The 14803-nt window shown below is 44.5% G+C and overlaps 1 protein-coding gene across 1 annotated transcript; it reads left to right on the top strand.

Moving 5' to 3' along the window:
* Positions 1–12166: 12166 nt before the first annotated feature.
* LOC109283060 (natural cytotoxicity triggering receptor 3) lies at positions 12167–13638 on the top strand (the record flags this gene model as incomplete). Its single annotated transcript, XM_019487069.2, has 3 exons — positions 12167–12536; positions 12725–12850; positions 13096–13638. Coding segments are annotated over 3 exons (690 nt in total), but the record flags the coding sequence as incomplete, so codon positions are not given.
* Positions 13639–14803: the final 1165 nt, after the last annotated feature.

Genomic DNA, 14803 nt, shown 5'->3' with positions numbered 1-14803 from the left:
ATGCTTCTACTTATGCAGCCCAGGATGCCATTAGCCTTGGCAACTAGGGCATACTGTTGGCTCATATTCAGCTTTTTGCCAACTGTGAACTCTGGGTCCTTTTCTGCAGAGCTGCTGCTTAGCCAGTCAGTCCCCAGCCTGTGCATGGGACTGTTCTGTCCTAAGTGCAGCACTTTGCACTTGTCCTTGTTGAACCTCATATGATTTCTTTTGGCCCAATCCTCCAATTTGTTGCGGTCTCTCTGAGTCCTAGCCCTACCCTCTAGCGTATCAACTACTGCTCCCAGCTTGGTGTCATCTGCAAACTTGCTGAGGGTGCACTCCATCCTTGTCTTCCAGATCGTTGCTCAGTCCTCCTGAGCAGCTTGTACTTAGCATTACAGCCCACAGCTGGGCTGTAGCCTCTGGCTCCAACAACCTGCTAGAGGTGGAAGCTGAGAGTTCAGCCAAATTCAAACAGGGATTGGACTCATTCTTGGAGGAAAGGGGCATTTGTAGCCAATGAGCACAGGAGTGAGGCTTCTGAATCAGAACTTCCTAGACCTTAAATGCTGGAGGCTTCAGGTGGGAGAGGAACAGTGGCAAAAACCCTGGTTAGACCCAGTTCAGTCCCCCTTCCAGCATCCACTCTTTGCCCCCATGGGACATAAGAGACCAGGCAACATGGACCAAGGTCTGGCCCAGTCTATGGCAGCTCTGATGTTCTTAGGTTAAGTTTTTGTTTCAGCTTTAGCAGAAAATGTACAAAATACATAAGTTTCACGTTATTAATTAAAACCCATCTTCTGGTTCTCTCCAGACAGCTGCAGTATTTCAGGGTACAACTCAAAGGAATCCTCCATCTCTAGTGGTAACAGCAGAGTGCTTGTGATTTTGTGTGAAAAACTAAAAAAATGCACAAAATCTCTCCATTTGATTCGAAACATATTTGTCAATGTGGTGACGCTGAAAATAATTTCCCATCTTGATCTGAGATTTACCCAAGTGTTACCTTTCTGTGGGTGTAACAGCAACAATAAAACAATACCAATAAAATAGCAAAATGGTAACAATAAAATAATGATGACTATACTGATAATGATAAAAATGACAGCAGGAATAACAGCCATGACAATGGTTATTGCTGCCATCACCCATCATCATTATTACCATTTCTATCACCATTATCATGCTAGTAATGATGATGGTAGTAATGATGATAGTGGTAGTGGAATCATTAGTGATGATAGCAGTGATACTGGTAGGAATTTTAGTAATAATAGTAGTAAAAATGATGACAGTGATGATAACAGCAATCATTACTATCATTACTATTACTATGGTGCTAGTAGTAATGATAGTTGTAACAACAGTAATCATTACTATTATCATCACTGTCATCATTACTACTAGTACCATAGAAATAGCAACAATAGTAATGATTGCCATTATTATCACTGTCATTATTTTTACTACTATCATTACTATCATCATTGCTGCTAGTATCATTACTACCATCATTGTTACTACCATGGTAATAGCAATGATAGTAATGATGATGGTAGTAGTAGTAATAGCAAAGATACTAGTCAAAATGATTGTAGTAATGTTGACAGTGATGGTAATAGTAATGAGAATAGTAATGAGAATAATGTTGATAGCAATTATTACATCATCACTATCATCATTACTACTTGTATCATAGTGATAGTAATGATAGAAACGATTACTGTTATCATTACTGTCATCATTTCTATTACTATCATTAGTATCATCATTACAACAAATATCACCCACTGTTGTGATCAGTGGTAGAATCCTTGCCCACTATGTGGAAGAGCTGGGTTTGACTCCCAGATATGCAGGTAAGATAGTTACAGCTAATGAGGCACTGCCTGCCCAAACTCAGTCTGGCCTTGGATACAGTCTCAATGGCCTAAAGGTGGGATGGAAGGTTTGGGCAGCCTCCGCTCCTCCATACTCCTGCCTAGGCATATGCATCAACAGTCCTAGTGACCTCTCACTCATACACCGTGATCCAGAAGGATCAGTGGTTGACTACTGCTACTACTAGTATCATTGCTATCACAGCTATCGGGTAGCAATGATTGCAGTGATGGTGACAGTAATTATCATCATCATCATTACAATCACTATCATTGCTATCATTAAAACTAATATCTTTGCTACCACCTCTATCATGTAGCACACACCCTAGAGGCCCTTGATTGCCTTTTTGTGCGTGTATTTATGGTTAGCTGAAAAAAAATGTTTCCAACCCAATTAGCTAATTTACGATACAGTAGAAAGTCAGTTAATCAGAACTAATTAGTATTGCCTTCAATCTTGATAATCAGTTTTTCTGGATGATCAAACAGCTGTAGAAAGTGCTGATACCTGGGCCTTAATTCCTGTCCTGGACAGGAAATATAAAAAAAAAAACCCCGGCATGAAATAAACGCCTGGTTCTGGGCAAGGTTTTAAGTTCTCAGTGCACAATGCACCATTGTCTCAACAACCAGCAAAACCCAACTATGGGCCGATGATTTGGCTAATATAAAACCTTCCAGGGGTAAATGACTTTCCAGATACTCTACTGTATGTGGCAAGTTCATGTTAAAATTAAAAGTAATCAACTAGCCCTATTTGTTCATTTCCTATTAAGAAGAATAATTCTCTTCTCCCTTTTATTGGCTAGTTTCATGTTAAAACTCTAAGTAACCTACCAGCCTTATTTATTAATTTCACATTAAGAAACACAATTTAAATCTTCTCCCTTTTATTTATCAGCAGGGATCCTGGATTTCTCTGATTTTAAAAAATCGCCAATTTTAGGATTAAAAACTAACCCCAAATCCACATCTTTCCATGGTTAAAATGAAACACCACTAATATATACATGTGGTGTTTCATTTTAATCAAGATAAAATGTGGATTTGGGGTTATTTTTTTTAATCCAAAAATTGGGGATTTTTTTTAAATCAGAGAAAACCAGGATTCCTGGTTTCACATTAAAATTAAAAGCTTTCTCTTCCACTTTTTATTGGTCAATTTCACATTAATAATGAAAGCAATCTACCAGTCATAGTCGCTAATTTAACATTAAGGGAAACAATTGATCTTCTCCCCTTTATTTACCAGGTTCGAGTTAAAACTAAAAGCAATCAATTAGCTTTATTAGTTCATTTCATGTTAAGACGAATAATTCTCTTCTAGCTTTTATCTATCAGTTTCAGATTAAAACTAAAAGTAATCTACCAGCCTTATTTGTTCATTTCACATTAAGAGAAAAACTTGATCTTCTCCCTCTTATTTATCGGTTTCACATAAAAACCAAAAGTAATTTACCAGATGTATTATTTCATTTTATCTTAAGAAAAATGATTTTCTTCTACCTTTTTGGGGGGTCAATTTCATGTTAATTCTGAAAGCTGTCTACCAGCTGTATTCCTTAATTTAATGTTAACATTAAGCAATTGGTCTCCCTTTTATTGCTCACTTTCAGGTTTAAAATAACTAAAAGTAACCTCCTATCTGTATTTGTTCATTTCACTTTAAGAAGATTCATTCTCTTTTGCATTTTATCGGTCAGTTTGAAGTGAAAACCGAACAAACTACCAACTGTATTCCACAATGAACATTCAGTAAAACAATTGATCTTCTCCCTTTTAATTTTAAAGTGAAATTGACCAATAAAAGTAAATTTACCAGCTTTAATCATTCATTTGATATTAAGGATAATAATTCTCTTCTACCTTTATTGGCCAGTTTCAGGTTAAAACTGCAAGTCATCTACTACCAACGTTCTTCATTCACTTCACATTAGGAAAAATAATTAGTCTTCTTCCTCGTATCAGTCAATTTCAGGTTAAAACTAAAAAGTAACCTCCTAGCTGTATTTGTTCATTTCACCTTAAGAAGATTAATTCTTTTCAGCTTTTTATTAGTCAGTTTCATGTTAAAACTGAAGCAATCTACCAGCTGTATTAATATATTTCACATGTAGAACAACAATTCCCTTCACTTATTAGTTTCACATGAAAACTAAAAGTATGTTAAAAGAATAAATAAAGTTGGCTGATTAAGTAAATCAATTAATCTTCTCCCTTTCATCGGCCAGTTTCACATTAAAACTAAAAGTAATCTACAAGGTTTATTAGTTCATTTCACATTAAGAAGGAAAATTCTCTTTTCCTTTTTATTGGTCAGTCTCATGTTGAAACTAGAAATAATCTACCAGCCTTATTCATTCAGTTCACTTTTAGAAGAACAATTCTCTTTTATCTTTTATCAGTGAGTTTTATGTTAAAACTGAAAGCAATCCACCGGCTGCATTCGTTAATTTACTATCAAGTAGAACAATTGATTTTCTCCCTTTTGCTTGTCAGTTTCAGGTTGAAACTCCATGTAATCTACCATCTGTGTTCATTCATTTCACATTCAGAAGAACAATTCTCTTCTACCTTTGAGTTGTCACTTTCAGGTCAAAGTTAACGACAATCTTTGCTCGTTTCACAGCCAACGGAAAACAAAAAACCGCCCCGATTCCACCTTTTCTTTGTATGTTATCAGGTAAAGATAAAAACAGGTAAAAAGAAGGCAGAGAAAAACCCCCCATAAGAGCTGCCATTCACTGGGTCAGGCCCAAGTCCATCTTGCTTAGTCTCCTGTGTTACACAGAGGCAGAGATTGGACACTGAAATGGAGGGTGACTTGGGTATGACCAGTTTTTTCTACTGTTCCTGTCTTGCCCTCCAGCATTAAGGTCTAAGAAGCCTTGAAGGTAGAAAATGTTCAGAGAAAGGACCTGAAGCCTTTACCATCTCAGGAGAGACCAGAAATTCCAGTACTCCTCCATTTGGAAAGGAGTCAGCTGAACGGGAGAAAGAATGGAGGTCTATCACACCATGAAGGGTGTAGACCAAATGACTCAGGACCTGTTGTTCCCCAGGTCCCAGAAGACCAGAACAGGGAGAACCCACTGAAAATAGAAGGTAATGGGTCTAAAACGAACAAGAGAAAGGACCTTTGGATGCCAGCAGGTCATTAACATATGGAATTCATAGCCACAAGATGGGGTAGAGGCTGAGAGCAGAGCTGGGTTCAACTTGGGACTGGATGAACTCATGAAGGATGGATTTATCCATTGCTGTCAAACAGGATGGGTGGAGCTGTCTCCTCTGGCATCTCTCACCCAATGACGGTGGGAGCCTGGGAGGCTGCTGAATAAGGGATAGATCACAGTAGATCTATCCAATTCAATGCTCTCCCTCTATAGCATTCACCCTGGCTGCTGTCAGGGATGAGATATGGGGCTAGATGGCCCATGGGTCTGACCCCATCTAGTCCTTCTTAGGCTCTTACATTTTTTGACTATGGGGGCAATAATCCCACAGAGAGTCTTGCAGATCTCAAGCAGCCCCCAGCTATGGGAGGAAGGTTGGGATCCACTGATTACTACTGAGAGTCTCTGGTTTCCACTTGAGGATTGTATGGATGTGGGTAAATCTCATGGGTCTCAAGGGCTGCAGCACCTTTTATAGGGTCTCGAGTCTGTCAGCTTACCATGGCAGCCCCTGGCTGAGAGGCACAGGCCTGATTGTGGGTGTTCTCAGTCCCAGAAGCCACTGGAGCTCATTAGTAAGGGGATCAGGCCCCAGTCTGGGCTGGATACCTGGGTTTGGTCCCCCTGAACTTAAACTCAAGGCCAAAACATGATTTTTGGAGGCAATTCTTAGATTTCTTCTGCAGAGATCCAGGCATATTTGGTAGAAGCATTGGCATCCAGAAAGGGTGAAGGGGGTTCTTCTAGCCAAATGCCTGGGTTTCAGCTGCAAGGGGGGTAAGGCAGTGGCAAGGAGCCTGTAGTGTTCTGTACTGGTTTGGAAGGGGGAAGGATTTCAGGGACATAGGCTAGGCCTGGAGGGGGTGCTACATGAAGGGGTTCTGTACCTGGCACCTTTGGGAGTCCCGTGTGGTCAGGTGAAGCCAGAAGATGTTTCCGTGTGCAGAGATCGAAACTGGTGGAAGAAGAGCCCAGCTGTGAGAGGGTCTCAGCTCCGCAGAGTACTTGGTGGTGGAAGTGAAATGGAAGAGCCCCCACCCTTCCCACAACTGGAGAGAACCCAGGCATCTGGGTTCGCAGCACGCCCTGCTCTAACCCTCCAGCTCTACTCCCCTCCCAGAGAACCCAGGTGTCTCGTCTTCTGCCCCCCACTGATCCAACCCCCCAGAGAGCCCAGGTGTCCGGGCATCTAGCTCCCCCTTTTCCAGCCCTCTAGCCCCCAACTCCCCTTTCAGAGAATCCAAGTGTCCAGTCTCCCCGTTTCCCCCTGCTCCAACCCGCTAGACCCCACTGCCTAATAGACCCAGGCACCTGGGCTTCCAGCCCCCCACCCTGCTTCTCACCTCCCCATCCTGCCTGTTAGGGGGGAGGGAGGTGTGTGAACCCAGGAGGCTGGGTTCTGACACCTCTCCTGCCACTGGGCCCCAGGTCACCAGCAAGTCACGCTCACCACTGCCGGTGCCTGCCTTCCCTGGTCCCCACCCCCATTTCCGGACCCCCATCCTCCTCCTCCCTTCCCCACAGCTCAGTCCAGCGCCCGTCAATCTTTGGTCCAGATCTGGCGGGGCCGTGAGCACCAAATGGCTCTGGGGACCCTGTTGGGGATCGGGACCCTCTTGACAGGTGAGTGGGGTGGAAGGGTTGGGGAGGTGGATGGACAGACAGATTGGGGAGGAAGAGTGTGTTTGAAGATAGCTCAGGCACAAATTAATATAAATTAACCTATTTTACAGAATATTAACAGATAATATGATACATCTGAATCAATGAAGGAATTAGTTAATGATCATTCCCATACAGATTAACATGAATTAACCTATTTCACATAATATTAGTAGATAATATGATGTGTTTTCATCAATGAAGAAGGTAGTTAAAATTGATCCCACACAATTTAACATGTATTAACCTATTCTATGGAATATTAGCAGATAACATGACTCACCTTAATCAATGAAGGACGAAGTTAATAACTGTCCCTATACTAGTTAACATGAATTAACGTATCCTATGGAATATTAGCAGATAATATGAAGCACCTTAATGAATGAAGGAGGTAATTAATTTCCACACAAATTAACATTAATTAACCTATTTTACAGAATATTAGCAGATAATATGATGTGTCTTAATCAATGGAGGTAGTTGATGACCATTCCTACACAAATTGACATGAATTTACCTATTTTACATCATATCAGCCCCCAATATTATGTAACTATCTTTAAACATGGTCCTCGTTGATGAAGATAGGTAATATTATGAGCTAATATGGCATAGCACAGGTTATTTTGATTTAAGTGGTATGCTAGCTATCTTTAAATGTGCTCTTCATTAATTAAGACAATGCACCAGTTAAAATAAATTAACTTATTTTATGTCATATTAGCCCATCTTCATCAATGAAGAGCGTATTTAAAGCTAGTTAATGCACATGTTAGAATAAATTAACATAGCCTATGCAACATTAGTACATAATATTACTTATCTTCTTCAATAAAGATAGCTCAGTCCCAAATTAAAATGAATTAAAATATTTTATGCAATAATAACAGGTAATGTAGCATAACACCATTAATAAAGAGCAAATTTAAATCTAATCCACGCACACTTTAACATAAATTACCATATTTTATGCCACATAAACACATAAGATTACATAATTATCATTAAGCATGTTGTTTGTTCGCATATGTAATATTAATATATGTGAATATGGAATCAAATAGGTTAATTCCTTTTAATTGGTGTGTTATCTATCTTTACACATGCTCTTCACCAACTAAGGTAATGCACCAGTTAAAAGGAATTAACTGATTTTATACCATATTAGCACATGATAGTATATATCTTAATTGATGAAAAGGGTATTTAAGGATAGATCACCCACACATTAACTAATTAATATATTTTATGCAAAATTAGCACATAATATTACATATCTTAGGAGCATATTTAAAAAAAATCATGCACATATTAAAATAAAAATGTATTCTATGTAATATTAGTACATAATATTACCTATATTTATAAATGAAAAACATGTTTAAAGACAGCTCATGACCACTTAAAATAAATTAAAATATTTCAGGCAACAGTAGCACATAATATTGCATATTTTATTGAAGAAGGTATTTAAAGCTAGCTCATGCACACATTAAAATTAATTAATGTATTTTATGCCATATTAGCACATAATATTACATATCTTAATAGTATATTTCAAGCTAGTTAATGCACACTTTTAAATAAATTAACATATTCTATGCAATATTAGTATATAACATTATGTATCTTCATCAATGAACAGTATATTTAAAAGTAGCTCACACACCAATTAAAATGCTTTTGAGATCATAGCACATAGTATTACATAACTTAATGAAGAGCACATTTAAAACCTAGTTAACGCACACATGTTTTATACATTATTAGCTGACAATAGGAGTCCCCTGTGGTTCAGTGGTACAATTCTTGTCTACCACACAGGAGACCTGGCTTCGATTTCTAGACACTTATACAATTACAGCCATAGAGGCACCAAACATATGGACTTAGTCTGGTCTTTGGATTCTGTCTCAGTGGCCTAAAGGAAGGATGGCGGGTCTGGGCAGCTTATACTCCTCCAAAAATTCCTGCCCAGGCATATGCATCAAAGGTCTGGGTAGCCCTCATGCATACTCCATGATCCAGGAGGATCAACAGTTGCCAATCAATGAAGAGCATAGTTAAAGATAATTCACTCACAAATTAAAACCAATTAGCATATTTTACACAATATTAGCACCTACTTTTATATATCTTAATGATGAGCATATTTAATGATTGCTCATGCACAAATGATAACACATTAATATATTTTATGCTGTTATGACATATCATTATTTAATATCTTATTAATGTACAGGCAATACGGCATCTCTGGCTATGCGTGCCTCCTGAGGTGGGGGGGGGGGGGGGGCACAGTGACTGCATGCAGGCAGTGATGTGGGTGTTGGTGGCGAGGGCAGGCCAAGTGGGGACCGTCTGCAGGCAGCCATGGAGGTGCTGGCAGCAGGGCCGGGGTGCCTCCTGTGGCTGGACGCCGAGCCTGAAAGTGCCGGAAGTGGTAGAAGTGCCAGAGGCACTTCTCAGGTGAGGCACCAGTGCTCTGCCTGCCCCCCTTGCCTGTCGCCTAAGCTGAGAGCGCTTGCTCTCGAGGAGGGCAACAATACTCTCAGGGGGTGCATGTGCTCCGCCATGCACCCCCTACACGTTGCCTATGTATGGCATATTACATACTCAATTCACACCATGTTCATTTCATATAAATACAATACACATATAAATCGTTACATAATTAAGCAACACAGTTCTTTGGGTAGATGTAGTCCAGCTACTAATAATATTCAAACTTTTATTTGACCAACTAAAATTTATTTGGTCTAAAAGATATCAGATTTACCCAAAGAACCTTGTCTGCCTGTGTCCTTAGACCAACACGGCTGTAACCAACAATCCTAATATGTATAATTAATACACCAGTTAATTACCCTGGGGTCTCACCATCCCAGAAAGTAGTTGATTAGGCCCTGAAGCGAATATGACTTGGCTATGGTCAGCCTCAAAAATGTAAATTAGGGATGGAAAGTATTTAGCATAAAATATGTATTTGTTTGTTATGGAGTCTGGTAGTGGCCAGTAATTATTCCCCAGCTCCAGTCACCTCATTTCAATCCATAATGGAAGCTCAGGAAGTCAATAAAATTGACCAAAATCCTACCCTTCACACAGCGGAAGGTTTTGTTAGGAAATTTGTTTCCTGGGCAATTAGTGTTAGTCACAGGATAAACAAACAAGACACAGGAAAAGCGTAAATGCTACGATAAAATAGAATAACATACAATGAAAGAATGAAACTGTTTTTTAAAGCTAAAATAAAATATTATATAAGCAATATCATTATGGTGTCTAATCCAATATACCTCTGATTGAGGTATATCTGATATTATTATTGCATATTTATGTTACATCAGCATTTCCCAACCTTTTTTGCCCCACAGCACACTTACCTAAATAAAAAAGCACGATGACAAACCAGGCATGGAGTGCGGGGGCTGGCGGGAGCTGGCGGGGGGGAGATGGTGCGCGGCCAGCCGGATAGCATTTTGGGCTGGGGAAATGCCCCATGCCTGGCTGGAGCCACGCTCCCCATCAATCTGTGTCCACAGCAACAGCAGGCGGGGGGTGAGGCTCCAGCTCAAAATGCCACAGCACACCTCGGCATGCCTGATGGCACACCAGTTGGGAAACTCTGTGTTACATAATAGTATATACCTTGCATAATATCATTGTTCAGACCAAAACAAAATACTAGAAAATAAGATATACCATAGATTATAAGATAAAATAAGCATAACATGAAATAACAAAATATTTAAAAGAATATAAAGTAATAATAGAAAATATTTAATAAAATAATGAATATTATAAAACGTAAAAGAATATAAAAGAAAGTAATAAAATAGTTTAAAGAACATCAAATGAAATAATGCATACAATATTTAATAAATATAGTTCATCTATAAATCCCATTTGTAACATAGAAAATTTTTATGTAATATTATGGAATACATAAACGTGCAATATCATGATTTAGAGGCAAGTAAAAAGATACAAAAGGAGGGGCATGTGGATGGATGGATGGACGGATGGATGGATGGAGGGGGTGTGTATGGGGATGGATGAATGTAGGGAGCATGTGGATGGGTAGAGGGAAGGCTGGAAGGGGCACATAGAGAGATGGAGTGATGGAGAAGGTGTGTGGAAGGAAGGAAGGAAGATGTAAAAATGAATGGACAGATGGATGGAGAGGGTTTGTGGGGAGAAGGATGGATCGATGACCGTAGGGGCCATGTGGATGCACAGGTGGAAGGAGAAAATATTATTTGCGGGGCCTGAACACATGCCTGTTTATGCATGCCAATCCTCCAGCAGGTAAGTCTGTCATGGGGAAGGGGCGTGGGGGGGTGCAAATCAAAACCCCTGCAGTGAGGGAGGGAGTTGGGCAGAGCCAGGGCAGGGGCTGGGGCTGGGGTGAATGGACCCCCTGGGGCCAGGGTAGGTCATGGGATGCTTGGACCCCAGGTGGCTTGTCCAGGGGTATGGGGGGTGGTGGCTTCTGCTGCTGCGCTCACCCCCGTGGCGGTCTGGCAGGCATGTGCCCCCTGAATCTTTGCGCGGGGCAGCGGTGGCTGCTGCTGTTCATTGGGCTGTGTGCCCTGCTGCCGCTGCTTTGGGAATGGCACAACACCATGTGTCAGCCGCTGTCAGGCAGGCAGGGAACATGGCATGGTCAGCACGCAGCAGGCACTTGGCATTGTACCACTCCCAGGGCAGCAGCAGTGGGGCGCACAGCCCAGCACACAGTGGCAACCGCCTCTACCACACACACAGATCTGGGGAACACGTGCCCCCCAGGGTGCGCACAGCAGTGGGAGCCCCCTCGCCCCCCTGGATAAGCCACCCAGGCTCCGAGTGTCACAGAACTCACCCTGACCCCAGGCTCCCACTCACTCCTGCCCCTGCCCCTGCCTCTGCCCCACTCCCTCCCTCACTGGGGGGGCCTCGATCTGCACCCCCATGCCTCTTCCTCATGACAGACTTACCTGTTGTGGTGGGCACTGCTCTATGTCTGTGTCTACGCGTGCTCCTGCCAACCTTACTGCAGCCACTCAGAGCCCATGCCCAGGCTGCCCTGTGGGCCTCTGTACTGCCACCACTGCCCTGCATTTGTGGGGGTAAGCCCCATTAGCCCCGGCCTTCTGCAGCCTATGTGGGGATGGGTAGAGAGACGGGTGGAAGGGGAACATAGACAGAGGGATGGATGGAGAAGGTGTGTGGAAGTAAGGAAGGAAGGAAGGAACATATAAAGATGAATGATGGAAGGATGAATGGAAAGATGGATGCAGGGGATGTATATGGGGACAGATGGACAGATGGATGAACTGATGGGGTGTGGGGATGGATAGATGAGCATAAGAAAAGGCTGCTAGTCCTTCCCACCTGCACCAACTCGGTTGCCCCCTAGGACCCAACTAGGCAGAGCAGAACCCCCCATGCCTCCCAACCCCTCACCACTGACTCCCCCTATTTCCCCTCCCTCCAGGGTCCTGGTCCCAGGAGCTCTGGGTGTCCCAACCCAACTGGGCCTGGGGCCTGGAGGGTGGCTCTGTCACCCTGCCCTGTTCCTACAACACCTCTGTGCAGGGTCCCCAAGTGGGCAGCTACCGCTGGGAGAAGGAGCCAGGGCTGAAGGTGGCCCCAGGGGTCCTGCCCTTTCAGGGGCGTCTGGGGGTGCCCGAGGCCAGGGTCTTCCTTGAGGAGGGCCGGGCAGACCTGGAGATCCATGACCTGCGGCACTACGATGCTGGCACCTACCGCTGCCTGGTGACCCTACACGGAGCACCTGAGGCGGCAGGCAATGGCACCCAGCTGCACGTGGACAGGCCTGGTGAGTAACCTGGATGCCTAGGGTCTCTGGGAGGGGAGGCGGGGCGGGAGGGAGATCAGTGTGGGCTGGGAGCCCAGATGCTTGGGTTCTGTGGAAGTGGACCAGGGGGTGAGAGCAGGCGGGAGTGGGACCGCAGATACCTGGGATCTCTCCATTCTCCAGCATTCTCTCCTGCTCTGCTCCCCCAGGGGCAGGCCCAGGCCAAGGGTCTGACCAACCTACTGTCCTCCTGGTTCTGCTTGTGAGGGCGCTACTCTATGTCCTTGGCATCATCATGGCTGCCCTGGGCTCCAGCCTCTATTACCAAAGGCAGGGTGAGTGCCCCCCACTCAGCTCATGCCCCTCACTCCCAGCCCTCATCCTCCCGCCACCCCAGCCCTGCTGGTGCCCTCTCATTTCTGGCCTGCAGTACCCCATCAATGCCCGCCCACTCCAGCCCTGCTGGTGTCCCTCACTTCCGACCTGCAGGTCCTGTTCCCCCCAGCCCTACCAGTGTGTCATGTACCTACATCACTCAATTGTGGTTTCTCTTTTCTTCCTCTTTTTCCTCTCATTCTAGTTTTGCAAAACAGACAGAGACTGAAACTGCAGAGTCAACAGGAACCCAGAGAACCCAGGCGTCCGGGCTCCCAGCCCCACCACCGGTGCAACTCCGCCAGCCCCTACTCACTGCTCAGAGCTGGCAGAGACCCCAGGCGTCCAGGCTCCCAGCCCCACCCTCTCCAGCCCACCACGCTCCACTCCCCATCCTGAACAGGGATGAACCTAGGTGTCCGGGTTCACACCCCGATTCCCCTCCCACGGAACCCACATATCGAGGCTCCCAGCCCCCCATGCTGAACCCCCAGTCCTCTCCTAGAACTGTTTTGGGGGCTAATTCTGTGATTTTTGGTAAATCCTGTTGTTTCTGAACCTGACGTTTCCTGGAGATGATTCAGGGGTATTTCAGCACCTGTCAAATGTCCTAGGATTAGGACCCCCACCCCCTTGTTGTTGAACCTCAGCCCTTGTCCCTTGTCCCCCTGCTCTTCAGCTCCTCCCCCCCCCACAAATAAACCTGGTCCCAGCTGAACGCGTCAGTCTTGGGGCTTTATGGGCACCAGCCAGTCACAGCTGTCTTTGTTATGGTGGGGCCTACAAAAGTGGAAGTTGGGCTGGGTCTACTGTAATGGGGTGTTGGTGGGTGCTACCATAATGGTGGTTTTCTGTGGGACCTACGGAAATGGCTCTGATAGGGTCTACCGTAATGGAGGTGGTGGTGGGTCTTATAAAAATGGAGGTTATGGTGGGTCCTACCGTAGTGGAAGCTTGATTGGGTTGTACCATAATGGAAGCTGAGGTTGGTCCTATCAATATGGAGGTTGGGGGGGTGGGGTGGGCTTCCTCCTATTATGGAAGCTTGATTGGGTTGTGCCATGGAGGTTATGGTGGGTCATACAAATATGGAGGTTGACAAAGATCCCACTGTCATGGAGGGCTTTGGTAGGTCTTAGGACAATAGAAGGTTTAGGGTGGGGCCTTAATGGAGGTTTAATGCAGGGCCAACAGAAATGGAGGAGTTGATTGTGGAGGTTGTGATGGGCCCTACCACAATGGAGTCTTGATTGGGTTATACCATAATGCAAGTTATGGGGTGGTCCTACCATAATGGAAACTTGATTGGGTCCCCCCATACCAGGCCAATGGGCACTGGGAACCCAGGTGGGAAAGGTCGTGGGGTTGCAGGGCCATCAGCCGGTGGGATTGTTGGGGTGGGGCATCAATAGACAAAGGATGGACATGGTCACAGCCAGCAGGGGGTAGCAGACAGACACAGACAGTCACACTGGTTTACTTGGTTGAACAACATCCTGGAGCTGTGGAGAGCACTCAGGCGTCCAGGCACCCAGCCCCACCCCCAGCCCCTAATTTCCTAACAGAGCTGGTGAGAACCCAGGTGTCCGGGCTGCCAGCACCCTGTCACAAGCCTCCTCTTTTGTCTCAGATACAGGAAGAGAACCCAGGCATCCAGGCCCCCATCCCCTTCCCCACAGAGCCCCAGTAAAATGACAGGCAGATGCATCTTCTTCTCAGTTCTGGTTTCATATGAGCACTGGGGTTTCCAGGGTGCTTGGGAAAGCAGCAAGACCAACCGCACCTTCCTCCAGTGCCGCAGGACAGATAGACACGGGCTGGCTGGGACACAGGACAGAAGGACAGAGAGGTCCATAAGGGGGGTAGGCACTGCAATCCTGGGGAGGCTGGAGCCAGCAGTACCCATGCAGGTG

This window comes from Alligator mississippiensis, chromosome 11 (genome assembly GCF_030867095.1).
Source record: "Alligator mississippiensis isolate rAllMis1 chromosome 11, rAllMis1, whole genome shotgun sequence".
Lineage (NCBI taxonomy): Eukaryota > Metazoa > Chordata > Crocodylia > Alligatoridae > Alligator > Alligator mississippiensis.
Note: the sequence above shows the minus strand (reverse complement) of the source record. Positions and strands in the feature narration are given on the sequence as shown.